Source organism: Ambystoma mexicanum, chromosome 13 (assembly GCF_040938575.1).
Source record: "Ambystoma mexicanum isolate Mex_15411 chromosome 13, UKY_AmexF1_1, whole genome shotgun sequence".
Taxonomy (NCBI): Eukaryota; Metazoa; Chordata; class Amphibia; order Caudata; family Ambystomatidae; genus Ambystoma; species Ambystoma mexicanum.
This window is the reverse complement of record NC_090938.1, coordinates 84,563,949-84,590,718: the sequence shown is the minus strand read 5'-3', so window position 1 is coordinate 84,590,718 and position 26,770 is coordinate 84,563,949. Positions and strand designations below refer to the sequence as shown.

Below are 26,770 nucleotides of genomic sequence, written 5' to 3'. Positions count from 1 at the left end.
TTCATTTTTTTGGCTGCATTCAAAACAATTTTGTTTTAAAAGATCTTTTGCACTTGGACTCAGATCTGATCAGTCTCTGTCGCAGTGTATTTTCTCTTCTCGCGCCGTTCTTTTCCAGCTGCGTTGTTTTAATGTGATCTTTGTTTTGTGAGTTTTCTTTTCTGCATTTTCCCACTTTTCATTGTTTCTTATGGCAGGGTGTGTATGTGAATATGTGATGGCGCAAACCACTGGTGTTTCGGAGAGGAATGGTGGTGTATGTAGTTATGCAGTTATGGTTGTGAGGCAAATGTAATGTTGACAAGGATAAAATATAAGAGGTTCATATGAATGTTAGATAGTTCCTTATGGTTGCGGGAGTACGCGTTTGTGCTGGGTGTGGCAGACCTTTGTCTCCATGTGGCAGGTGGAGTGGGAGGAGATACGCTCTGATGGTTGAGAGTGTGGTAAGGAACGTATGTGCTTGCAAGTGGCAGTTGTGAGGCCCGGGAGTGGCAGTCCCAGGCAGGTGGTGATTTGTGTACTTGATTGTTAGTTAGGTGAATGTGGATGTGGATACGCTTTCTTGGTTGTGAATGTTGTATAGGTTTAACGGATTTGCAGGAGTGTGTAATTTTGAGAGCCTCTTTTAATGCTTGGTTTGTGATACTTTGTTTGGTGTTCAATTGAAGAGAGGGAGATGTGTAGTGTTGTACTTATCTATTTGCACGGGGTGCACACAGTGCTGCTGATGGTAGAACACAGCTATGTCATATGGAATGTGATGGGACCTGAAGGTTCCAAGAACTACAGTTGGGAACACAGGATGGGAGAACCTTACTGAAAGGATGTCATCTGTTTAGCTCTCTGCCCCTTTCTATATAACTAGCCCTGTAACTCTGTAACTTATAAATAAACTCACTCCTTTTATATATACTGGTCTCCTGTGCCTTACCTGAACCCAGATGTCTTCTTACCATTACCGATACTACAGCTGGGGCCTCCCTCTGGAACAGCCTCTCTGCCTTCCTGAAACTTGGAGAATCATCTCCGGTTCCGGTAGCACCTCAAAACCTCTCTCTTTGCTTCTGCCTTTTCTCCTCCTCTCCCCTGCTGACTTCCTGGCTGAAACTGCACTGGTTACCTGGCCACCCTCTGATCTCTCGGGCCCAGGTCCCCTCCCCCTCCAGTCACACACCTGCACTGCCTTCCTGGCAACCCCCGCACCTGGGGATTGTTTTTCTGTATCCCTACAGTCCCACTACCAGCACTTGACACCTGATGTCTGCACTTACCCTTGCCACCAACAGGCCGTACTTATTGTTTATGTATTCTTTTATCCCATGTACTGCACTTTCCCCTCCCCCTTCCCATGCACGCACGATCTGAATGACACCTGGCCTAGTAGGATCGTTGTCAGTCTTCCCTCTGTTCCCCCTCCCTTGCCTCGTCACTCCTTGAAACACTTGTGTATGGGCGCACTATAAATGCCATATCATTTATTCTGAATGTGGCTTTTTTTATAATTTAAATTCCAAGATGGAACCATTTTTTTTTTAAACTTAGTTTGCAGTAGATGGGTTTGTCCAGCTGGGGTGAAGTCGTGGAAAGGAGCGGTTGTGGTTATTTCATGATAATAAAGTAAGCTGCATGCCCCCCCCACCGCTTTGTGGAAAAGTCTTTACAACAATGGATAGTGTTTATTCTTTCATGGCAATAATTTCGCTGTTAGATTGTGTGAAAATTGGAAGCGTTTAAGGTCTCAATAAAATGAAATGTGATTCATATGATAGTGTAAAGGTTTTAAATAACCAAAATCACTTAAAAAAGAAAAAAAAGCTAATGTATAGTAGCGAAGAGGGGCACATTTGTAGGTGGATTATATATTTTTATTTGCAGGGATTTAGTAGATTTTATTTTGTAAAAGGTGCATTTGCAACAAAAGTGTAGAGTTCAGGTTTAATTTTGAATTTGTGAACAAGAATCTGCAAAGAAATTAACTTTTATACTTTTTATATATTTCTAGTTAAAAGTTAAAGAAAAAAAACAGTCAAAGAAATAATTCCTAGAAGAAAACACACTAGCTGTAGTAGGATTCCATAAATCCGCCTGAATCCTTGGCGTGGCCACCTCTGAACTTGGCTGCACCAGCCACTGCCGGAGAAATCGGCATACAAACCCCAAGGACTTCAATCGCTGGTCTTACTTTTGGCATCTGAAGCAGATGCCCATTGAACAAAAAGCCATCTTGAAGACTGTGTATGGCCTATGACGCCCACCATGGTTAAGATCACCAAACCTGGACCCACTACATGACCAACCATTCAGATTCATGAAGTCTCGATCTAGCACAATTTCGGTGCTCCACCATCGTCACACTATAACTAGAGACCGAAAAGGCTACCTTAAATCCAGAGGGGTGCCAGCTTTTTCCACGGGGCATAAGACACCCTGTCCATCCCAGCTATGTATACTCCGCTAGCTCTTACCTTTAAGCGAGACTCTTTGCTGGGCAGAAGCCAAAGACCAGCTTCGATAGTGCATATCATTATAATTTGTTATTTATATAGCGCTTTTATCCAAAGTGCTTTACATAGCGAATATTTACATACATTACCCAAATAAAATTGGTATATCCTGGTCCTTCAAGATCTACGTTCTCACCTTACACACTTCGGTCACCAAACATCAGTTAATCTACTCCACTGCTACAAATGGCATTCAGGAGAACCACAGACATCCGGAAGTTCTTCCAGCAGCCCCCGTGTACCTGTTACCCGTCACTGCCCCCCCCCCCACCTTCAGCTCCCATCCCTGAAGAACTAGATGATCCTCCTATAGGAGAAATTATGCCACTGCTCTTTCTGCCACCGTTTTTATACCACAGGATATTAGCTAGGCATCTACAGACTTGTACCGTGCATCTCATTCTAGATGCAGTTCCCTCTGAATGCAGCCCAAACGGAACTAGACACAAAGATCACTGCACGCTTTCACAGTTCGCCACTTTCGCAGCACAAATGAGTGCCGAGCGCATTTTAAAATATCCAGTACACATGCTATCCAACTATGTATACCTTTAAATGCCGAACATGACTAACTTCATACAATGATGACATTTCCCAGTATAATTATGTATGACCAACCCCCAAGCAGCGGACCACACATTGCAACATTCAGAGACCCTATCGACGCACCAGCCCAGAAAAATCACCCAAATCCCAAACCCACAGGGACCCACTCAGTCCAGAGGCACGTCCCAGAGACCAGCTTTAACCTAGTCTGTACATGAGACCCACCATTTTGAATAAGTCATGCATGCCACCACTCCTCCAATGGAGAGCACCTTTGCACTTTGGCCAACAATTCAACCCCCGTCAGATGAAGGCCCACATTTATTTAGAGACACACGAATCAAGCCCCTCAACAATGTCACACATATGCTCCCAACACACATTTGGACCACCATTGTATACTAGTCACCACACGATCACCTACCCAGCAACAACTGAACGGAAATACAGAAACTAAAAAAAAAACATGTGCTAATCCTGTTTTCTTCCCTGCTTTCCTCACTCCCTCCTCCTGCTGTTTCCACCAACGCGGCATTGGCAACAACCAATGCTACCTGTATGAATATATGCACATGAATCACGGAAAGTAATAACATGCACCCATCATTGTGAACCATGTTCTACACCAACGTATGTAACCATATTTATAAAGAAACTATGCTCTTCAAACAATGTAAATTTCCATTGTCACTCTGGCAAGATCACATCTCACTAACTGCCAAAGCCTTGATAAAGACCCTGAAGTCGAAACACGTGTTGGCTGTTCTGTTCATTCACTGATGCACCACTGCTTCTATGATTATAATATTTACTCAATGTGCCATCACATGACCAACAAAAACACAGGAGAGTACGCCTTGAAACACTGCAAAAACAAAGTTGCTTTTGGTCCTTCCTTCCGTCCCTTTTCTACCATGCACTTGGATGGGAGCACTGCTTTTTTAAGTAGACATGCACCCCGCAAGACCCTAATCTCCGGATTATCTTTTAAACACTGCAGCCATTTCGAGTACTGCTGAGAACCACTACTAGTACAGAGGTAGGGGAAGCATGTGACAAAATATGAATCTTACTTCTTGTCCCCAAATATCCTTAAATGCTACATTCCTGCAAGTCTAGAACATTCCACCTTTATTTAAACAACTAAAAATTAGGGTATTAGTATAGTTTAAGTTGATGTTGCAAAGCATCTGGAAAGAAGCCATAGTTTAGCTTTAGAGATGCATGCGTGCATGTTGCCGTTCTCAGACTTGGGTGGCTGGCAAGGTTCGACTGAGAAGCCCAAGAGAGGTCAGACACAGGGGTGGGTGCTGTTGCGGGTTAGAGATAGATTGCTATTGTTAAGTCTATGTGAGGCCAGCTATACCGGTTTCCTTTCGGGTGGTGGTCGCTGTATGCTGGTGGCAGAGGTGTTGAGGTACGTCGGGTGTTTCAGTCTGGACGGCTATCTATGAAGTAGACCGGATGTGCTTGGCCATAGCCGGATTCTATTGTGCGTGGATGCTTGCCCGTGTCCACTGTGAGAATACATACCATAGGCTGCGGGATTGCTCAGCTGGGGCAATATATGTCAAGGTTTAGTATTGAGAGTCCTATACCAATGGACCTAGCTTTCATCCTGTAGCAGGTATCCGCATATTATAAACAAATATGGAGCCTACACCTATATTTGAGAATCCTATATAGGGTATTGTACGATTGGACCGAAAAAAAAAGGTCCGACCATACAATATGGCTGAAAAATGATACCACCAAAAGTTTGAACCTTGGTGGTAGCATTGCGGGTACGTAAAAAATAAATAAAATAAAAAACCAAATACTGCAGGGGTGCACCTCTTCCCCCCGCAACACAGCACTCACTATACTTTACAGTATAGTGAGCGGGGGTTTACGGGGGAACCCCTGTAGCCCCCGTAGTAAGTGTTTGCATGAGCAAGGTGCAAACTTTTGGTAGTTTGCGCCTTTTGCATGCAAACTTTCCAGCCGCGGTCAGATCACTTAGAATCCCTATATAGTGGGAGAAAGGTCTATATTTCACAGTGCAGTATGTTTAGGCATATGGCAAACCAAGACAGAGGCTATAGTGAGAATGATGTACAGCAGGCGATTGGATTAGGTATCAAAATGCAGGAGGTTTAATCATACAGTAAACCAAGAGGGAGGCTACACCTAGATTTGAGAATCCTGCATGGTGGGGGAGGCCTAGGTTTCACAGTGCTGTGGGTTTCAGCCTATAGTGCAGTAGGTTTCCATTGGGTAATAGACATTGGTGGTTTGTTGTGCCTAGTTTTGGGCATACCTTCGTGGTGGGGGATTGCTAGTCTGAGAGCTTCCCTGAATGAGCGATTCAGGTTAACAGTGGCAGTGAATTACTTTGTGATGGGGGTGTGCTACTTATCCCATTGTTAGTAGTGTTTCATGTGGGCCGTGCGCAGGGGCAGGGTAAGTGTTGTGTGCCACAGCGAAAGCTGCTGGCTTACCTGGAGTACCAGTCGGCTGGGAGTGTTGCTGAGTAATATGGTGGAGTGGCAGACGAAACCGCTGCGAGGGCGGCCAGCCCCAGAGTTGCAATTGATGCGGGGGAGTTTATTAGTGGTGTATTCACAGGGAGCAGTGAATTAGGAGAGTATAGGGAAGAGCCAGGTTTTAAGGGCCGCCCCGAATTTTAGGTGGTTTTCCGTTTTGCGAATGTGTAATGGAAGGGAATTCCAGATGATTGGCACTTGGAAGGAGAGGGAGGAACCGCCAAGTCTTATGGAGCTGTGGGGTGGGATAACTAGGCGAAATGCAGTGCGAGATCTGACATTCCTGGAAGGTTGGTAGGGGACAATATTGTCTCGGGGGAATTCAGTGCCAGTGTTGTGGACTGCGCAATGGTTGATACACATGGCTTGAAGGTGATACATCGAGCAATAGGGAGCCACTGGAGGACTCTCAGGGTAGGGCTGATGTACTCTCTGGCGGGCAGGTTAAAGAGCAGGCGTGCTGGCGCTTTTTGGATTCTTTGGAGTTGCCTTAGTAGGGATGCTGGGGCTCCTACGTAGAGGCAGTTTGAGAAGTCTAGGCGGGAAAGGATGATTGAATTGATGGCCGGGAAATGATGGGGTTAGGTGAGGTAGGGGAAAATCCGTCCGACTATACATAGGAGGAAGAAACAGGTTTTGGATACACTGGTGGTGTGTTGGGCGAGGGATAAATCTGAGTCAAATTTGCATCCAAGGTTTTTTTTACCACGTTAGAGGGTAGCGGTGCTTGTCCTAGTGATTTGGGCCACAGCATTGGTTGGGGAGGAATGATGTTTTCCCGGAGACTAGGATTTCAATTTTCCAAGGGTTGAAGATGAGGTGATTAGTCGTCATCCAGTGATCAATGTCAGAGGCACGATGACAGGTGCGGGCTGCCAGAGCCTTCGGAGTTCGGAATTTTGAGGATGATCTGGGTATCGTCTGCATAGTTGTAGCAGGTAAGGTTGTACAAGCGGATGAATGCAGGAATGGGTTGTAACTAGAATTTGAAGATTAACTGTGATGTGGACGCTCCTTGGGGGATACCTTTACAAACTGGACACGATATAGATGTGAACTAGTTGAGGTGCATGATTTGCGACCGGTTAGAAATAAAGCAGGAGATCCACGAAAGGGCTGCGCTTTTCATTCCTAGTGTTTGTAGTCTGACTAATAGAATCGAGTGGTCAATGGTATTGAAGGCTGTGGAAAGATCTAGCATGATTGGAACTGCGTTGGCGGTTCTTTTGAGGTTGTATCAGATTGAGACGAGGGAGGATTCTTTTCCACCTTAGTGGTCTGAAACCTGATTGCGCTGGGTCTAGGAGGTGGTTGGCTTTGGCAAATTGGACAAGCTGTTTGTAAGCCGCGCAGTCAATCAGTTTTGCGATGAAACTCGTATGGGGGATAGGTCGCTAGTTCTGAGGGAGGAGTGGGTCAAGAGTAGGTTTAATGTAGGATGTTTTTAGGGAGTTTTCAGGAAGGATCCTGATGTGAGTGATTAAGGATTGTGCTTGCGACTTTACCTGAACAGGTAGAGGTTAGTATTTTTGTTGAGCATTGAGGGGGGCACGGGTCTTCGGGGGAGCCTGACGGGCAGCTGACTACCAGCTAGAGTAATTCTTGGTGTGTGATGGGAGAGCGAGTCAAAAGAAGATTGTGAATGTGGGGGGCTGCAGGACAGTGGGCGGTGGTGGTAGGATTTGCAGTTTGGCGATGATGGTGTTGTGTCTTTCGTTGGCGGCATTGTAGAAGTGGAGCGAGAGTGTGCCGCCTAAGGCTTGACAGCTTGGAATGGACAGGCGAGAGCATGAGGGGGATTTGAATTGTGCTAGAATTTTATGTAGTTCCGACTTGGGTTGCGAGCATTTTGGATTCAGTTCCTGTAGAATGATTTCTTGCTTTTTCTGATCTCCGATCTGTAAATTCTGGTCGTCCTCGCTAGGGTGGTTTTGTTTTGGGCTGAAGGGTCAGCTCTCCAGGCCCGTTCCAGACGGTGCTTGAGAGTTTTGAGAGGTTTGAGATTGGGGGTGAACCACCTTGACATTGGTCCAGATCTCTGCAAGGTACATTTTGATGGGGTGAGGGGTTTGAGGGCATTGGTAAGCCATAGGTCGAAGGAGTCTATTGCTTGGGGTCCTTCCGCGAGGAAGAGTGCGTTGAGGGAGTTGGAGTGAAAATTCAAGATCTGGGGTGATTACCACTTTGTTCCATAGTGGGAAAGTAGAGGAGGCAGTTGCTGGTGGACGTGTGGTGCATAGGCCACGGACCACTGTGTTGAGTGGTATGGTGAGACAGAGTGCTGAGTGATCCGTCCATGACTGAAGGTGCGGGGGCTGGGTAGATAAGTTTGCGGTGCTGAATATTGCGTCAACGGTGTGGCCTCTCGCGTGGGTAGGAGTCGAGGTGTAGCGTTTCAGATTGAATGGATCTAGACAGAGCCCTGGTCATAGGTTTATGGCAATTTTTCCCTTGAGCTAATAACTGTGCAAAGTTGTAAATGCAACTGAAAAAAGTTTCTGTAGCAGATTAAGATCTGGTGCCATTCCACAGAAATGTTGCTCTGATGCATGCGCATGTTTGCACAGTATTCACATAAGGGAAAAAGCGTCTTAATACCATTATTCGTTGAATGATGTTTTGCACCAAGGCAGACTGCCTGCCGCACTGTAAAATGTGCCTTATTCCTACGACATGGAACAGCTCCGACACGCCCTCACAGGATCGTGAAATAACCAATCGAGACTGACTATTCTAACTGATATCGGTTCTTAAGAAAGTCTAGTTTTGAAAGGATCATAGGTAGCATTTGGGGTGAGCAAGTCCCTTCTGACTCACCTGCCTGCTTCACTCATTTTGGTTAGGGTGCAATAGTCAGTCCCCAAGTCAACCACTGCAGGGAATGCGTCTTCAATTGTTTTAACATTGTAGCACAAGCCACCCTTCGGCGAGTAATGCAGGGCCACTGTCCCTTTTTCTTTTCTCCAAATAACATCCCAGCTACTTTTTTTGATGTACAGGGTACAGGCAATTGGCAATGGCAGTGAACAGATTGTCAACTTTTTTCAAGTGCTAAGCCATGGATCTATGTTTACTACGTTGCATTTCTGAGGACCTTGCATGTAAAATAAGGGCCGTTTTTTGCGCCATTTCCCTTCCTCTTCGGGTCGAAAATTACAATACCCATGTAAAAGTTTGCAAATGTTTTTAAATAAAGTATTTAGAAATAAGCGGTTCCCACTCATTATTCAGATTTCACTCATATGTGAACTGGATGAAAATCTGGTTGGATGGTTTGTTACCAATCCACACTCAGCCAGGGTATGCACCGTTGCTGGGCAGATTGAGGTCGCAGGGGTCCACGATTGGACAACTGTCACCTGTTTGTTACAGGTGTCTTCCATTGATGAGCTGGGCTGCCGCCATCAGCTAGAATTCTGGAAAACGGGAGAGCACCTGGGCCCCTCCAGATACTCAATCATAAATCCAAGCAGCTGAATAACCACTGCAGACCAGAAATGTGTGTGTGAAATGCTTTCAGTGTGTTTTACTCAGTTAATGGAGAAATCAAAAAAATTGACTAATATACAGAGGGAGGACTGTTGTAGCAACCAGCATTGGTAAAGCCAACCACCACTTTCCTGACCGGCCTGAAGTTCCTTCCTGGTCTGGATTGGTGGGGACCAACACATCTGAAGACAAACTCTACGCTCAGAACCAACTCCCTTCCCATGCCCATTATCTATACTCCAACCCCAGCGCCCATTACACTTCCTCTTCTTGCATCTACCCCCCAGCACCGCTCCATTTCTCAGACTCAACGTCGCAAAACTGCTACATCTCACTCTTTGGAATGCACATTCTGCTCTAATAAAGCCTCCTTTACCTCAGACTACTTTACTCCTCCTCTGTCTGCTTCTCGACCTCTTACTGAAACCTGGACCCCTCCCTCCGATTCTGCAACCACTGCAGACACCCAAAATGAATCTAAACCAACCAAACACAATCACAGCAGGCACACATGTACCAAACACCACACAATGTCTACCAACAAAAAATAAAATCAGCACACGACTTTTTTCCATACTGAAGCTACATACAGCATATGAAAGCTCTCATGCGCTTTTCTCTCTCGATCCCACCAACTAACTTCTTCCAACCCCCTTTCCTGATCGTTCAGAGTACCTGGACACCATGGAAATGACAGCAGTGTGCAATATAAATAACACTGGCAGGGTTGGTGCTTTAGGACGGTTTACCCATCCAACTTCCCATCTCTCCTACTCCCCTTTCTCCCTCATTCAATTACATCTCCACAAAAACACTGCCCCCCCCTATGGTACAGTACTGCTCTAAAGTCCACCTGGTCCGCTAGGTTAATTCTTCCATCACCTCTCCCAAATATTTGACTCGCTCCCTCCCGATCACCACCTCATGGTCATTGGCAATTTGAATGAAGCTTTCTTTCTGCTGCACTGACTTTAACCTTCTCCTTTACCACTCACTCTTCTGTCACCCATTCAAATGAAAACTCCCTTGACCTTATTCTCAACTTTGCCTCCAATATCTAGACCTCTTCTTCTCCCTCCGATCATGCCATTGCCTTTGTCTCAATCGCAACTCCCGCTTCTTCGTGTCTCCATCTACAACTATTACAAAGCACAGGTTTCCCTCCTCCAAACAGACTACCTCAATGACCTGCACCACTATCTTCGTTGGCAAAGTTGAAGACACTCCTCCTGATCTCCAACTCTGTGCTCTTCAAAACTACTTCTTTACTCTTGACTCTGCCAAACGTGACTTCTGACCATCTCATTTCCTCTCAATCCTCCCAACCTAGGCACCTCCAAAAATCTCTCAACTTTCACCTCCATCTCTTTCTGCAAATGATCTCCCTCTACGTTGCTTTCACAATACAAAATACCACTTCCACTTCACAATACCCTTGCTACTTACCTTCTATCCCCTCCTCCTGCTCACTTTTCTCACCACTCTTCCCATCCTCTCCTGTTAGGTCTTCTTGCCCCACCAACCCTGATGCGCGTCTTGCCCTATTCCTCCAGGTCAACCCTTCCAGTGCCCCCACACCTTGTGAAGCACATGGCTCCCAGTGTTGCTCTACAGCCTGCTTCCCTTTTCAACTCCTCTCTTGACCATGCCACTTTCCCCTCATCCCATCAAACACTACTGCCATCCCTCGTTACAATCTAGATCCCAAATGTCATGTCAATTTCCACCCTCTCTTCTACCACACTATTCCAAAGTCCTAGAGTGAGTAGTGCTCAATCAACTCACTGAGTTCCTTGACACAACCTCCGGGACCCTCTTCAACCCGGCTTCTGTCCTCTGCAGTCTACCTAGACAGCAATCCTCAAAGTCAGCAATTTCATCTCTTCCGCTCATCATGCATCTATTCTTACTCTTCAACATCTCTACTACCTTCCATACAGTCAACCATTCTGACCTCTCTACAGGATCTCTCCTCGGCATCAGGGATGAGGCCCTCGCTTGGTTTGCGCCATACCTCAGCACCAGACACTTTCAGGTGTCCTGGGACAGCCTTACACCCCCCCTTCTTTACCCCATTACTGATGGGGCTCCCAATGGTCTGTACTTGGTTCACTGCTCTTCACTATACTTCTACTCTTGGCACCCTTATCTCTTACGCTTCTCCCATCAGCTCTCGACTGATAACAATCAGGTCGTCTTCTCCTTTCATTCCTTATCCACCAAACTCTTAAAAATGTCACTCTCTCCACCATTGAGTATTGGCTGACGTCTCACTCGCTCACGTTCAACTCCACTAAGACCGAAGTTCTCTACTTTCATCCAAACAGGCCATCTCTTCCCCTTCTCAGACTAGCTTCCTTACTCTGCTTCCACTTATAACTTTGGTGTCATCGTCGACCCACCACACAACTTCTCGTGCTTCATCTCCCAATCTGCCACTTCAGGCAGACTCAACCTCCACAATGTCGGACAAATCCTCCTTTTCAATAAACAGCTAATCTCTGCCTTAGTCCTGTCTGTAGATCAGACTACTGCGCTAGTTTCCTCTCTGGCCTTCAAAACTGCTTTTTCATCGCTGGACAAAGCCTCAACTTTGTGGTCTGCCCATTTTTGCCCTTTCTCGCTTAACCTCTACCTCCTCTGCGCAGTTTCATAGATAGCCAGCCAATGAAACTAAGGGCTAAGTATAAAGTTACCTTCAAAACTATCCATGGACTCACCCCATCCTATCCATCTGCTCATCACACTCCCTACTGTCCTCCTTGCTGGATAGGATCATACTTGGCTCACCTATTTACCACCACTCGAGCCCCTGCGCGCCCCATTTCCGTTAGTCGTTCCCCTACTCTGGAATGACCTTCCTCTCCCTACAACTTCAACCGTACCACGATTTAAATTCAACCCCAAAGCCCCACTCCTTTCTGAAGAACTAGTTTCCTAGCACTCTACGCTACTCCATCACCCTGCTTCCCCCTCTCTACCCTCACGGACAACACTACAACAAATTTCCATCACCTCCGCCATCCTTAGTTTAGCACTTACTCCACTATCCGATTGATATTTTGCTCTGTCCTATCCTCGTCCCTGGTTTATGTTTTCACTCGCGCCACCCCCCCTGCAAGATTTGGTCTTCAAGAAAAACATGGCTGGAGGTGGCTTTTCAATCATAAAAGGCAGTGTTAAGCCAATGCCCTCTGAAAGGAAATGTTAAACCTGTGCGGTAGAATGGTACAGATAAAGCAGAATGGAATGAAAGTTTCACAAAATGCATTTTTTACTTTGGTGCAAATCTTTATTTAGGATTTTTACATTTTTTTGTTCATACACTTGTGGTACAAACCGTTGTAACTTGTGACAAAGCAAAGCACGATAGATCCATTCTCGGCAGACATCTGCATTCTCAGTTTCTGGCTCACTTTACAAGATGCGCGCACCCATTTTACATGAACCGTCTTAGAATATAAAAAATACCTTTAATGTTTTATTTCTTCATAAAAATGCAAATGTCGAGATAATTTTACCACCAAAATGGGAGACAAAGCAAAAGAACAGAGGCATCGCTCGAGTCTTTGAATTAAATAAAAATGCCTCAAGAAATTGTACTCATAACGGGATTTTTACCGGAAATGGATGTTCTCTCACTGTCGAATATATCACTATGGGCTGGCTGTGTGATGGCGGTTGCAGTACATTTCATAGTTTGGCATGTGTACATAGTCGCAGAAGCAGGAAGGCCCGTTGGTGGCTGGGAACAAGGCATGGAACCGTTGCCAGTCTACAGGCGACGAGGGCTTTCACTGCTAGTACATTTTCGAACTGTAACAATGACATTAACATTTCACACAGTTTCTGTGGCTCAGTTATCACCTCCTGTGCCCAAGTGCAGTCACAACAAAAAGTTCTATGGCAAAGGTCTCGAAACACAATAGACTGAGGGACTATCTGTGCTTCAAAAGGTTAGAAAATAGGTTCACTTTCAAAGCCCTAGCAAAAATACCGCACTTTATATAAACTTTCTCCTGCAACAACCTACTTGTCATAAGAGCGCACTGATATTTTCTTTTTGCACACTAACATGTTTATACATTTCCTCTCTTTAGGCATTCTGCATTTCTTTGCCAATTTTGTAACTGAGAATCTTGTTCCAGTCAATCTTGGTGCGGGTGACTGGCAGCTGTCGGCGTAAGGCTTTGAACGTGGTGTCAGACATGGTCTGGTAATTCTCGCTGATGGCAGTCTGGAAGAGGGAAGGGGAGACCAAAAGTAATTCAAACCTCTGCAGTGGAGAAACGAGTCCCAAGAATTTGCACATATTGAATCCTGTATCACAAGCAACTTCATGTGCGTCAATAACAATTACTTTTTAAAAACTCCCCAGAGCCAGGGGAGCCGATTTATGAATTTCCCAGGAGGTGCCCAAACACAGGAAGTGACATCACCGGCAGTCATATGACCGCATTTGCATGTAGTCGCCAACTTGGTGCAAGGGGGGTGGAGTGCAGAACAGTGGAAACATTGGCTAGCATGTACTGCATATACTAAATTCAACAAGGAGGTTTAAGCCTTCCAGGTGCATTCCAGTATGCCATCACTGTCCCTACTCCACCCCTCTAATCATCCAGGTTGTAGTAGCCCTCACAAGGCAGAGCAACACAAGTAGGATGGGAGAACGAAATGCCAGCCCATCCTGTGAGTGTGTCAAACCTCAGAGCAAAGCCAGCCTGTGCGTGTGCCTCCTACCTTGGAGCACAATCTCACTAATTTGGTGCAAATTTCACAAGTGGGAGCATGGGAATCCCCTGCGCGTGTGTGTGGGCTGCAGATCCCGGATCACATGCTCACTTCAGTGAGCAACTCTGGCCAAGGCTGTTTAAATGTAAAGCAGAGTGGCTTAGAAGTACACAAACACTGCCATTAAAAATAAAGCAGCTGTGGTGGGTGAAGTGCTGCTTCGGTGGCATCCAGTGCCAACTCCCCCTTTGTTACCTCTAAGCAACTCTACTGCAGACCTATCCACACTAACATTACTTCAGATCGGGTGAGTTACCCTCAAACCCCCCCCCCACCCTCACAGAAGCAGCCCATAGAATGATGTTACCTGGTCCACAGACCCATGTCCTATCCTGGCTATGCACCCATTAACGTGCATACATCTTACCGCCCCTCTCCAACAACAGCCACGTACTTTGCCCAATTTAGCTTAGCGACCACTGATCCCATTGTCTTCTGCATTGCTCCATACCTCAGCCTCATTTACCTGAGTACTATTACCACTTGCCTAGCCATTGCATTTACCTGTGTACTATTACCAGTGCATTCACCTGTGTCCTATTACCACTGCCTAGCCATTGCATTTACCTGTGTAATATTACCACTGCCTAGCCACTGCATTTACCTGTGTACTATTACCACTGCCTAGCCACTGCATTCACCTGTGTACTATTACCACTGCCTAGCCATTGCATTTACCCGAGTTCTATTACCACTGCCTAGCCACTGCATTTACCTGTGTACTATTACCACATGCCTAACCACTGCATTTACCTGTGTACTATTACCACATGCCTAACCACTGCATTTACCTCAGTACTTTTACCACTTGCCTAGCCGCTGCATTTACCTTAGTACTATTACCACTTGAACGAACCCAGCCCTACATACTGCATTCACCTGTGCCCCACCACTGTAACTAGATTTGTCCATAGGGTACAGCCAGATCGTACCCCTGAACCCAAAGTGTACATGGCAGCCCCTCTCAGATACGCGCTAACCACTGCCTTAATACTCCACGTATTCAACCTCATCTCTCCATCTTACCCCGCGCTAGCTCTCCCTCACCGTACCTTCACCATGATCGCGGCCTGCGAAAGCCACATTGAGGCACCTAGGGCAAACCATCCCCTCAGCCCCATAGAATGGATCCGCTGCTTTGCTGCACCACCTTCACCTTGGCACCCATGCCCAGTGAAGGACAGAAATTGTAGACTCGGCTCCCGATTCCTTTCGACTAGGTCCTCCAATAAAAAAACTCCCCACTCTCTATTCCCACCCCAAACTGCCACTAGCCAGCCCCATGATCATCTTGGACAACACTCCAACAACCACCATCAGCACTGCTGATCACCCCCGGATCAAAGGTGCTCTCATCAATGCCCGGTCACTGGTCGCGCATGCACTTGATATTGCTGAACTTATCTCCGCCAACAATCTCCACTTCCTAGAAGTCACCGAAACCGGGCAGCAGCAGGCCCAGTCCTCTCTCTCTCGCCATCCCTGAGGGTTACTCAATACTAAGGAACGATAGATCATCTGGTAAAGGAGGAGTGGCCTTTATCGCCAAACCATCCCTTGGCCTCAGAGCTACACCTTCACCCAGCCTCCATTCCATTGAACTCCTATCAGTTAAGTTCCAACCGTCCAAAGCACAAACCATCCTTATGCACCTCATCTACAGACCCCCTGGACAGCTCTCATCCTTCGAGGAAGAGATACCCGACCTCTTGACCACAAACACTAAACCAGTATCTCAAATTATTCTACTGGGGGATCAAAACCCAGGCCTTGGTGACCCGAACGATGCCAATGGGCTTTCCCTGGAAAACACCATCTCCCAACTTGGGTTCACGTACAGGTTTTCAGACCCAACTCCCAACAAAGGCAGAACCCTGGACTGGCTAGCTGATCACAACTGTTCGACTACCATTCTCAAAAATGAATCAATTGACTGGTCAGACCACCAAGTCATCATCTCCTCCATCCAAGGGGAAACGCTGCCTATTAAAGCACCGGCCATCATCCTGCAAACCCTCTCTAGGAATAACCGTATCACTCTGCAAAACCTCCGCCCACTAATCCACAACATCCTGACCCCTGCTAATTACACGAACCTAGATGTGATCAACCTCGCTGACCTTTACAACAAAACTCTTGAATCAGCCATAGACATTTTCACACCTATCAAACTTACTAAAGCTAAACCAACAGCCCACCTGAAAAATGGCTCATTCCCGAGCTCAAAATACTGCGAAATGCCAAACGCATGGCGGAAACTACCTGAAGAAAAACCCACAATGGCCAACAGAACGTGTTTTACGGTAGCATCCACCACCTACAAAACCGCTATCCTCAGAGCTAAAAAAAAAAAAGACATGACACTAGAATTGACAATGCCAAATCAAGAACAAAGAAGCTCTTCACCATCCTAAGGGAACTAGAGTCCCCCTCACCACCCTCAGAAACCTGCGTGAAAGATGCAGACTGGTGCGAGAGAATCCAAAAAGCATTGGCAGACAAAATTACCATGCTAAATCTAAAATAGAACTGAAAAAATCCACCCTAGGCTTAAGAGCAAACCATCTACCACCTTATACTAAAACGCCCATCTGTCCTCCCTTCTCCTTCACCCCAGTCTCAACGAAAGAAAAGGCCTCAAACCTTCCAGATGCGAAGGGGATTCCTGCCCAGCTACCATCATTCAGGAAGGCACCAATGATTTGGCCACGTTCATTACAGCCCTAATCAACACCTTCAAATCAAGCTCAGTCCCTAGTAGCCTCAAGGAGGCTTGAGTCATGCCTCTCCTAAAAAAATGACTAGATCCTAACATCCCTACCAATTTCAGGCCCATCACCACAGTACCTTAGATCCTGAAGATCCTAGAAAGGGTGGCTTATCTGCAAATCCAGACGCACTTAGAAGAAAACCTCCTGGGCCTGAGACAATCTGGTTTTAGGCCAAGGCATGGAACAGAGAGAGCCCTTCTGGACCTAAAAATCCAGATGGACGAGGCAAAGGACAAGGGAAATCTAGCCATTCTCTTGCTGCTCGACCTCTCGGCAGCCTTCGATCTCAGACCACCAGATCTTCACAGAACATTTGGCAGCCTCAGCTGCATTTTCTAGCCAGGGGCCTCAGCTCACCCCATCCCCATCCTCTGCGGCGTCCCACAAGGCTTGTGCGCCTCGCCGACCTTATACAATATCTTCACAAAGCTATTGTTCGACTGCCTGGACAATCTGGGTGTCACATACACTAATTATGCTGACGATACCCAGGTTATCTCCCTATCGGGATACTATGTAGAGGATTCCGCACAAATTAACAACCTCTACCTGGAAATCCAAAATTGGATGGCATAACATGGCCTATGCCTTAACAACGAGATCACTGCCTTGAGAGCGGCCTCGAGTATCCCGCGGCACTCTCACATATCCAGCTACAGGCAAGATGCCCATTGGCTCCCGGTTAGAGACCGAATCACATTAAGATCTCTCATTATAGTCCACAAATGCCTTTCCAATGATGCCCCAGCCGCCTCTCCCCCCCCCCCCCCCCCCAAGTATCTGACAGTCAAGTTCAACAAACGCACATCAACCAGACCCACCAGAACGCTGTATTCTCACTGCCTAGACATCCCTAAATTTGCCCTTAAAAAAGCAGGCAGTTCAAGTTTCCCAGTCCTCGCTGCCAAACTGTGGAACGCTACACCCCTGAACCTTGGAGCTGATCCATCCTGCTGGACGTTCAGAGCAAAAATGAAGTCCTGGCTCGCCAACAAGACTGCCCCCTCCGTTTGATTCACCAACCAATGTTTTACTCCTCTTATGTGCGACACATGCTCTTACTGTTATATCTGTATGTCCATATTCTTGGTGTAACGTACTCCAAGTCTCCGGTGCGCAGTTACCTCAGGGTTTGGCGCGCAGTATAAATAAACTAAAGAGTATGCAATTCCCTGCAGGGTAGTGTTGCTCATTTCCTATTGTAGTATAGCAGCCCTATTGAGAGGTGCCATTAAAAGTGAAGCTGTCCAGTAGGCTGGATCAGTGCTGCCCCATAAAAGGTGTAGAAGCCTCTGTGAGAAGTGTCAGTACTGTCCCAACAGTGAGAAGTGTAGTATTTTCACATGAACTATGCTTCAACACTTTGGGTTATTGAATAGTTCTGCTACATTCTCAGTAATTCTATCCCTTTAAATAAATTAGCTCTTGTATAACCACGGCAGTGTTATTCTGATGATATCAGACTTGCTCAATAGTTCTGGTTCTGTATCATTAAATGTACTTCAGATCTTCAGAGTCTCGGGAGGATAGCTCAGGGGTAACATGCTCGCCTTGGAAGCAAGACGACACGGAGCAACACAGGTTCGATCCCTCGGTCCGCGCAACACAGATTCGATCTCTCGGTCCGCGCTTAGAAACCTCTGGGTATTACGCGCATTATAAATAACCAATAAAAATAAATCAGATGAGAAGTGCTGGGCCTTGTCAAAAAGAGTGTAGCAGCTCATCTGAGAAGTGCTGATGTTGTCTCATCAAAAGTATAGCAGCCCTTCTAAGATGAACTAGCATTACCTCAACAAAAGCATAGTATTACCGCTGAGAAGATTCAACAATTATAGAAGCCCTGTCGGGAAACAGTACTACTCCATCAAGAGTATAGCAAGCTAACTGAGTACCACCAGCACTGCCCCATTTCAAATATGACAGCTCTACTAGAAAGTGCTGGCTCATATAGATTGCACAGCCCTGCTAAGAAGGGCTGTTACGTTCTCTTTAAAAATATAGAAGCCCATTAGCTATGCACCATTAGGCCCTGCAAGTACTGTCCCATTGAATGCTATTACACTGAACAAGGTCAACAGTATGGCAAGGTTCATACTGGGTTGTGTGATAATTCTGCATTTTGAGTACAAAAAAGACCGATTTATTTCGGTCAATTTGTGTGGTCTTCAAAATGCTGAATTATCACATTCTACTGCCCCTCCCCTGCTAAATCCCCCCAAGAAGGTAATCCCCACCTAACCCCCCCCCCTTCTCGCGCTATTTCCTTCCTTAGAATTCAGGGGAGTTCCCTCCCTCAAGGCCTCCGTTCCCCAGCCATAGCATTCACCCTCACCACATGCACCCTCAGAGACATGCAGTCTCATTTGCCCTCTCCCTGCCCCCTCCCGGCCCCCTCCCGCCGCAGATGCAATGCAAGAGGAGTGCACAGATATGCACAGATTTGGTTTGAGTGTATTTGTACATCTGTGCACCCCTCGTGGCAAGAGGGGTGCAGAGATGTAGCGGTACACCGAACCCAAAAAGATTTTTTATAAATTGAGGGACAGAGGCTCTCGCTTTGCATCTGTCCCTCAATTTATACAAATTGTTTTGGGTTGGGTGTAACTCTACATCTGTGCACCCCTCTTTGCGAGAGGGGTGCACAGATGTACAAATACACCCAACCCAAAACGATTTTTAGAACTTGAGGGACAGATGCAAAAACAAGAGCCTCCTGCTTTGCATTGTCCCTCAATTTGTAAACATCGTTTTTTACCCGGCGTTCAGCCAGGCCGCCACAGAGAGAGAGACAGTATGGATGGAACAAGGGCCAGCCATACTGCGTCTCTTCTCTGCGGCCCAGAGGGGGGTGGGAAGGGGCTCAGCCACGACTTCATTCTGCCGGCCGGCGGGTGCCCGGGCCCCGGAGCACCTGCGTATACGGCACCCCTGCCTCGAGCCCATTCGTATGCCTGAATAGCAGCCATTATACTAATCAACTTGAAACGATCAAATGTAGATTGTTCCCAATGCACACGTTTCCCACCACCCACGCACGCACATTCCTCCTCTGCCACCAACCAACTCCATTTGCGATCACGTGCGTAGTGAGGTGAAGTCCACAAATGAGAGACTAGACTAAATACAAGTACCCTAGTAAGCATCATGTACGAATGACACAGCCTTTACTCTGAAGCTCATAGATCAAGGTCTGTGGGGAAGGCGAGGGCTGGAACAGAGGGAGTTTCAATATTTAACAATACACAATCCCAAGTGTAGATATATGGGTTCTGCCCGCAGAAATCTCCAATAGCATCTTTAATTACCGGTCACATGCAAAAGGGGGACCATCTTTCAGAAACAGTTCATGCTTGCAGCCCCATTGCAATATATCAATACAAACCAGTGGCATCACTGCAAAACTGCAACCACCCGCCGAAGGCCCATCCGCTTAATATATGGGTAGGTTAAACAAAAAATGCAGTCCATGTCGGCTCTTCAAAGTATTGTGTCTTTAATCAGGGAGTTTCATTTACCTAAATCTGGTTAGTCATTCCGAGTCCATTGGATCTTTCACCCTGTGATCACTGGGCTGTGCGTATGTGCTGGCTTTTATGTAACTACTTCAGCCAACAATAGCGCTCTACAACAAGGGGATACAATAACAGTGTGGATACATTAGGAAAGACTATTGGGGTCCACTCAGAAGGACAGGGATGGAGGAGGCACTGAGGCTTAAAGGCAGGGGCAGCAGGACTGGGTAAGAAAAGATAACCGAGTCCTAACTGGTTGGTGGCAGAAGCTATGCCCTCCACTGGAGCCATTTTCCTGCGGGGCTCACATCAACTACTTCACAACTGTGTTGAAATGCCTGGGTTAGCAATCAGCGATTCGACTCCCTTCTACTAGAAATAGTAAGCATAGCATGGCCTATTTCACCTTAAAGTAGTAATTGGTGCAATGCCCAGCACATTTTCATTGCCTTTTTCTAGGCACCTCATGGTTGCATGTATTGGAGATGATCCAGAAACTTGAGGCAGTCATTGCACAAGGCCTCCACTCTCACCCAGAGTAACAGGCGGAGGAGGCGCACGAGAACAAGGTCGGAATGTGATTCAAAGCCATCCACAGAGGCGACAATGTCCAGCCAGCCCCTGGAATTGGGGATGCCAGAAGTGGTTCTGCAAACACTAGAGACTGCCCCCCAGAGCCCGAGAACTATACATCTGAAGTTCCCCCACCCCCACAAAAGGGGTTAGAATCCCATTCCCTTTGGCCACCCCAGCAGCCCAACTCACCCGGCTCAAGTTCTCTCAACCAGATGCCATTTATTTTCCGTCACCACCTGAAATAGACCAAAAACCAAGCAGGGTTCCGAGTTCACCTACAACACGGACTAAAAACCATGGAGTAGATTCCCCCGTAACCTATGGGGAGACGGTGCAGGAACTCTAACCCAGAGATCAAAATCTCACTAGCTATTGTGTTGAAATAGCGAGATTTGGGAGAATATGTTGTTGGAACATTTTACTATTGAGATGCACTCTTGATTAACATCAGCCATGTGACATTCCACTTCAAATTAGTTACCTTGCTTCGATTTTCAATACATTTTAGAAGGATTGGAGGGCAGACTGCTCGAACCAAAGAAGCACTATTTGCTGGGCATGGGTGTGTTGCATAAATAGGCTTCTAGTTATAGTAGAATTGGTGAAGTTCCTCACACCCCCCCACATCGAAGGTTAGCAAGTTAATCAAGTATGCGTATACACGTTATTCGCATTGAACACAGATCATTTGGTTTTTTAAATGAAGTTCACACAATTATTGACCTATTCTACGGAAGTTTCTCCCTTCAGCTCTGAAATGAAAGTTACTTACCAACTGATAACTTTTTCGATTGGATGTTCCTCCAACGTATTCCACCGCTTTGACATGTAATGTCAAAGAGGTGGAATACATTGGAGGACACAATCCATTCGAAATATAAATTTCACTTTGGCGTTTTAATCAGCCTGGAATGCATTATCTTACCTGATATTCGTTTTCTGCATGTTCTATAATTTGAATAAATTCCTTGGCAGTTTGAAATTCATTCTAGAAAAAAATTAAAAAAATACAAACATCAACCCTCAGTAAAATGTTAGACAAACTACAGCACACACACCCAACCTGTATGCCAATTTCCAAATTTTAAGAATTCATACAAAATAACGCTGGCTCTCTTGTGACTGCAAGGTCACCAATACTCCTCTGCATTGCCAGATCAGTGTTAGCAGCATAAAATTAATTTTAAGCAATTATTCAAAATTTAAGAAGTCCGGTAGCACAAAATGTAAATACCTTAACCTAAACTGACAATGCACCATGTCCAAAATTAAATTAGAAAAGTTGAAATCTCCTTGCAAAGTACGCAAATACAAGCTGTTAGGGAGAATTCTCATTTTTGTGCTAATTCCATTCTAGTGACCCCAGCCCGTTCTCAATTTCAACCCTGTAGAGTGAGCCCTTTTTCTCACACATGTATTTTGATCCGATTTTGATTATGTGTTTCCTTTGTTTTTGTATTCTGACAAACTCCATAGGCATCTACCTTTTGTATGATGACACTACGCACCTTCAGTGCAGTGTCAGAGAAATACTTTACATTTCTCTTAAGGTTTAAATACTCTTTGTTGGGTGGGATAAATTTTCCAAGAATAGTAAAGTGAAATTGACTTTACTTACCGTTTTGTAGGTCCAGCACACGCCATCTTATGTGGAGTGTTGGGGGGGGGGGAGGGGGGGGTTACTTAGTAGCCCCTTTTCCGACTCACTCATCTAAAATGAGTGTTACCTTCACTACCTTAAATGCCTGGTGGCAGTGGTTTACTTTTCATACCATTGTGCTTTTCCACTGCAGGCTGAATCCTTAGCTGCAGTATAGCATCAATGAGTGATCAGTATGTCAAAATGGCACCAGTCTTTTTTCCATTTCTCATTTGTGAGGTCTTTCTTGGGTTTTACTCTGCGTGCCAAACCAGTTTTGAACCCTTTGCTCGTTTTGCCTTTGGTGGGCTTCAGTACTGAAACCTGCCTCTGGCTCCAGTGTGCCTGCAAGGGCAGGAAGCGAGGGAGGGGCCCGAAACTCCCCTGTCCTTATTCTCCAGGGCAACCTGACTGCACCCTAACCCGATTGGCTGGCTGTTTTTGCAGGACAGCCACCCTGCTGTGTGAGTGACAGCTAGGCTGTGCATGAATGGTAGAAGCCTGCTTAAAAGGCAAGGCTTCTTGGACTGAAGACAGTCGGCCACTGGGAATAATACCCTGATAAACAGTGAACAAAGCCTGCTGCATCCTCCTGGACCGTTGAACAGCCTGGTGAAGCCCTGCTGCTGTGCTGAAGCTCCTTTTTCTAATCGACAACAGAAGCTCCGGAAAGGACGACTTCTCTTGGGTTAGTGGGACCAACTAACCCCGTGATGCACTTGGCTGGAAAACCATCCCCAACTGGCTGCGCTGCTTTGCTGCTGCGGTAACCGAGTGCCAGGGTCGAGTAATCTGCAGTCGAGTGAAACATCTGTAAGCTGGCAAAAAGCACTAGGAGTCTCCCGAGGACCCTTACGAAGCATGACGACCCAAGCTCGAGTCACCTCAGAGTGCTGGACTCAAGGAGTGAAGGAAGCCCAACCTGTGTCCAAGATCCACGGTGGTGCCATTTACCGAATGCTGAAACCGTGAAGTGCTGCTGATCCGAAAAACACCTGTAGCTGCCGCCAATCTTTGAATTGCTGTGCAGGAGTCCTCCAGACGATCTCCCTCTTGTCCCTACGACTGAGGACCAGGAACACAGTATCTGCAACACTGCAATCAGACAGAAGCCAGCTGCAACACCTAACCAAAAAGGTAGTGTTCAGACTTTGGGGTCCTTAGCTCTTAGTAGTTCTGCGCTTCCCAGTTGGGACTTGCAGTAGCTGCATTCAAGAGTTGATTTCAGCTCTAACTTTCACAAGTGTAACAGCTTGTGACCCTACAGTGATTTGTCTTCAACTAACTCTCTAACTTTGCGCAAGACTGTCTCAGAAGTGCCTAAGCTCCAGACTTTGCTCCAATTGACTTTGGCTGCCCATGCGCCCTGCAGGCTCTTCTAGTCCATTTGACTTCAGTATTTACTGTCCCTCATAGGTGATACATTTTCCCTTCCTCTTAACTTGCCTTTCTACCAACCTCAGAATATGTGCAAAAGTGATCTATAAATGCCATTACTGTCTTAGTGAAGTCACCTCGGGGTGTAGGAAGTGTGTATGAAGCATCACTAAAGAGTATTTACTTGCTTTGCCTTGATTCAGAGAAAGTATTTTGAAGTAGATTTTTATTGTTGCACATTGCCCTTTTTAAAGCATGCTTATTTTAAACTGACCGTTAAATAATTACTTTACTAGAAAACTTTGAGTGAAAGTGTCATTTGGATATTTGCATTGGTGCGTTTCAATGCTACAGCTCACAATTACCTAACCTGAGATATGCCTGGCTGCTCAGTCACACTACAAACTTGTGTAGTACAGAGCTATACCAGTAGATGGGTTACCCAATACTAAGAGGACAAGGCCTGTGTAGTCTCCCACTTGCCTAATACATACATCACTAGTTGCACGTAAGTAGAGGATGGGCATGAAAGAAGCTCATAAACACCAAAAGCTTCAACAGTGGTGTGGAATTGAAGCATTTTACGAGGATACAGGAATAGAACACCCGCTCAGCAATGGGCAAGTACGAACTAGGTTTCTTCTGATGTCAAAGGAAGTGGGCTGTAGAATCTTGGGATACAAGTCCAAGATAGCACATGTGCATTTGCAATCCCTACACTTCATTTGTTTTTATTTAGCTACCAGCAGATACGGGCAGAATTGTCAAAGTCGACTGCCACTTACCAACCTCGCCTTGAAAGCAAAGACATGCTCAGCAATGAATAATAAGGACAGGCTCAAATACAAGGTGTACTGAAGGCTCAAAACTCTAATTGAATCAAGTGCATGATAGTTCAATCACTACACAGGCTTTTTTTTTTTTAAAAAAGCGCAAAGCATTGTGATGGATTGCCATCTGCGTGGGTGTGGAAGCCTTAGCTTTGTATTAATATGAAATGATATGGGTAATGGTTTCTGAAAGGGAGGTCTGTTAATCGTTCATAAATTCTCCATCATAAAATGATAGTTGAAACATGCACCTGCTGGCGCTCTCAGCATCATGTCATTCAGTGGCACAGGGCAGGCTCAAATGTCAAATGCGTGCCTAACTGTAGCAGAAAAGACAACGTTCCAGCAGGCAGACTAGGCTTTCTAATTTTCTACACCCCAAAAATAATAATTGTATGCCTTAGACAGTCTGGTGGCACATTCATCTTTAAATATAAGCCAGATCTGATTTTGGCATGGTGACTGCTAAGATTACACAATGATACAGCCACAGCAATTTGGTATCGCACTAGTGTCAGCTCTGTGATAAGGGCCCAGATAAGACGGGAAAAATGGGCATTAGTTTCAAGTCTGATTGTCACCACTAAAGTCCTGACCAGTATGCAGTCTCCGATTCTCCTGCAGCAAGGTTAACTCTTTCCCATAGGGCACAGGAAAACTCCCTGCAAGTCTCATGGCAGCACGGATTTAAAAGGTACACCCACACAAGGGTCCAGGCCACTGTAGTCCCCCTGGTGTTAGAAGGCATGGCAAAGGGACAGTCTGAATAGGGGGTAGGACGAGGTGGGTGATAAGGGTTCCACCATCTGTGTAAATGTCAGGATTCACTAGCTCTTCCTGTCTTGCACTTGTTACAACAGCCTGGTTTGGATCATGTATAGCACACCTCTTGACCAATTCCTTGTGAAGTTTGACCTTTACAATTCAAGTAAATCACCTCCTTTGAATAATCTTACTCTTACAAAGACAAGAAGGATTCACTGGAACTCTTGTTGAGAGTACAGTCTACTCTAAAGTCCTCTGTTATAAAAGACGAAGACAGAAGGCATCCAAGTAACAGGAGAGCATGGTCCCCCAACCATTTTTGGGAGCAGTGGTGATTAACAGCTGTGGACAAAGGTCTCTGCTGTTCACACTGGAATCAGGACCCCATTCACGGTTAAGGATCCAGGTGACAGTGCCAGCCAGGCATGCCAGAAATGGTAGTCCCACTTTGTCCTGTTGTACTTGGATGGGGACTTCCAGCAACCCAGATGCTGCTGAATTCTACTTTTATCAACTTGAGACATTTAGAAGCCATCGACCACGCTCTATGCCCTTCAAGCCGCATTTGGCACTCAAACAACGTATACCCACTTGCTGCACTTCCAGCCATCTAGGTATCTGTTACATCCAGGCATCTGTGGCAATGGGTCGAACAGATCACAGGTTCAGCATCGTTGGAGCAACTGACTCCAGCACTGATTAGACTGGTGGAAGCCATGGACGTGTCTCGAACACCATATTTGTATTTATTGATTAAGTGCTTTACGCCAAAGCGCTGTACAATTGAACAACAAATTACATAAACAACCAATAACAGTAGAAGCAAATACATTATGAATCAGTCGACTAAACAATGAAAAGAGCAATTAACTGAGGGAGTTAGGTTGGGAGGGGAGAGGGAGTGGATGGGAGGGGAGTGGTGAAAAATGGTAGGAGGAGGGATGGGGAGGCTGAGAGGGGGGAATAGTTAGGGGAAGAATAGGGAGGAGAGGGGGGGGAAGCATGAGGGGGTAGGTGATTCAGGGAGGAGAGTGGAGGAGAGATTTAAGGGAAGAGCGGAAGGAGGTGAAGGAGGGGGTAGAGCGGATGGCAAGAGGAAGGGAGTTCCAGTGTAGAGGTGCTAGGGGTTGGAAGGAGCGGAAGCGAGAGGAGGCAGAGGGGGAGGGAGGTACAGTGAGAAGGAAGTGGTCAGCTGAACGAAGTGAACGGGAGGGAGAGTAGAAGGAGAGAAGGGAGGAGAGATAAGGGGGAGCGAGACCATGGAGAGATTTAAAGACAAGGCAGAGAAATTGAAAGTTGGGAGTGGAAAGGAAGCCAGCCAAAGGAAGAGAGGTAGAGATGGAGTCACGGGTGGTAAGTAGACAGAGGATTCGAACCGCAGAGTGGTAGATGGATTTAAGAGGGGCAAGGTGAGAAGTAGGAAGCCCAAAGAGTAGGGA

At 46.2% G+C, this 26,770-nt stretch overlaps 1 protein-coding gene across 2 annotated transcripts in view; it reads right to left on the bottom strand.

Annotated features, from left to right (window-relative positions):
* CAPZA1 (capping actin protein of muscle Z-line subunit alpha 1) overlaps nt 1-26,770 on the bottom strand; it is a 251,517-nt gene that overhangs the window by 79,534 nt on the left and 145,213 nt on the right. Inside the window, exons 9-10 of one of the 2 annotated variants that reach the window (XM_069633326.1) lie at nt 21,646-21,708; nt 12,338-13,304 (exon numbers count right to left, since the gene is read on the bottom strand). In XM_069633326.1, coding sequence (XP_069489427.1) covers nt 13,164-13,304; nt 21,646-21,708 — 204 coding nt within the window. In that variant the 3' untranslated portion in view covers nt 12,338-13,163. Of the gene's footprint in view, nt 1-12,337; nt 13,305-21,645; nt 21,709-26,770 lie in introns of those variants that run through there. The other variant, XM_069633327.1, reaches the window with a different exon arrangement.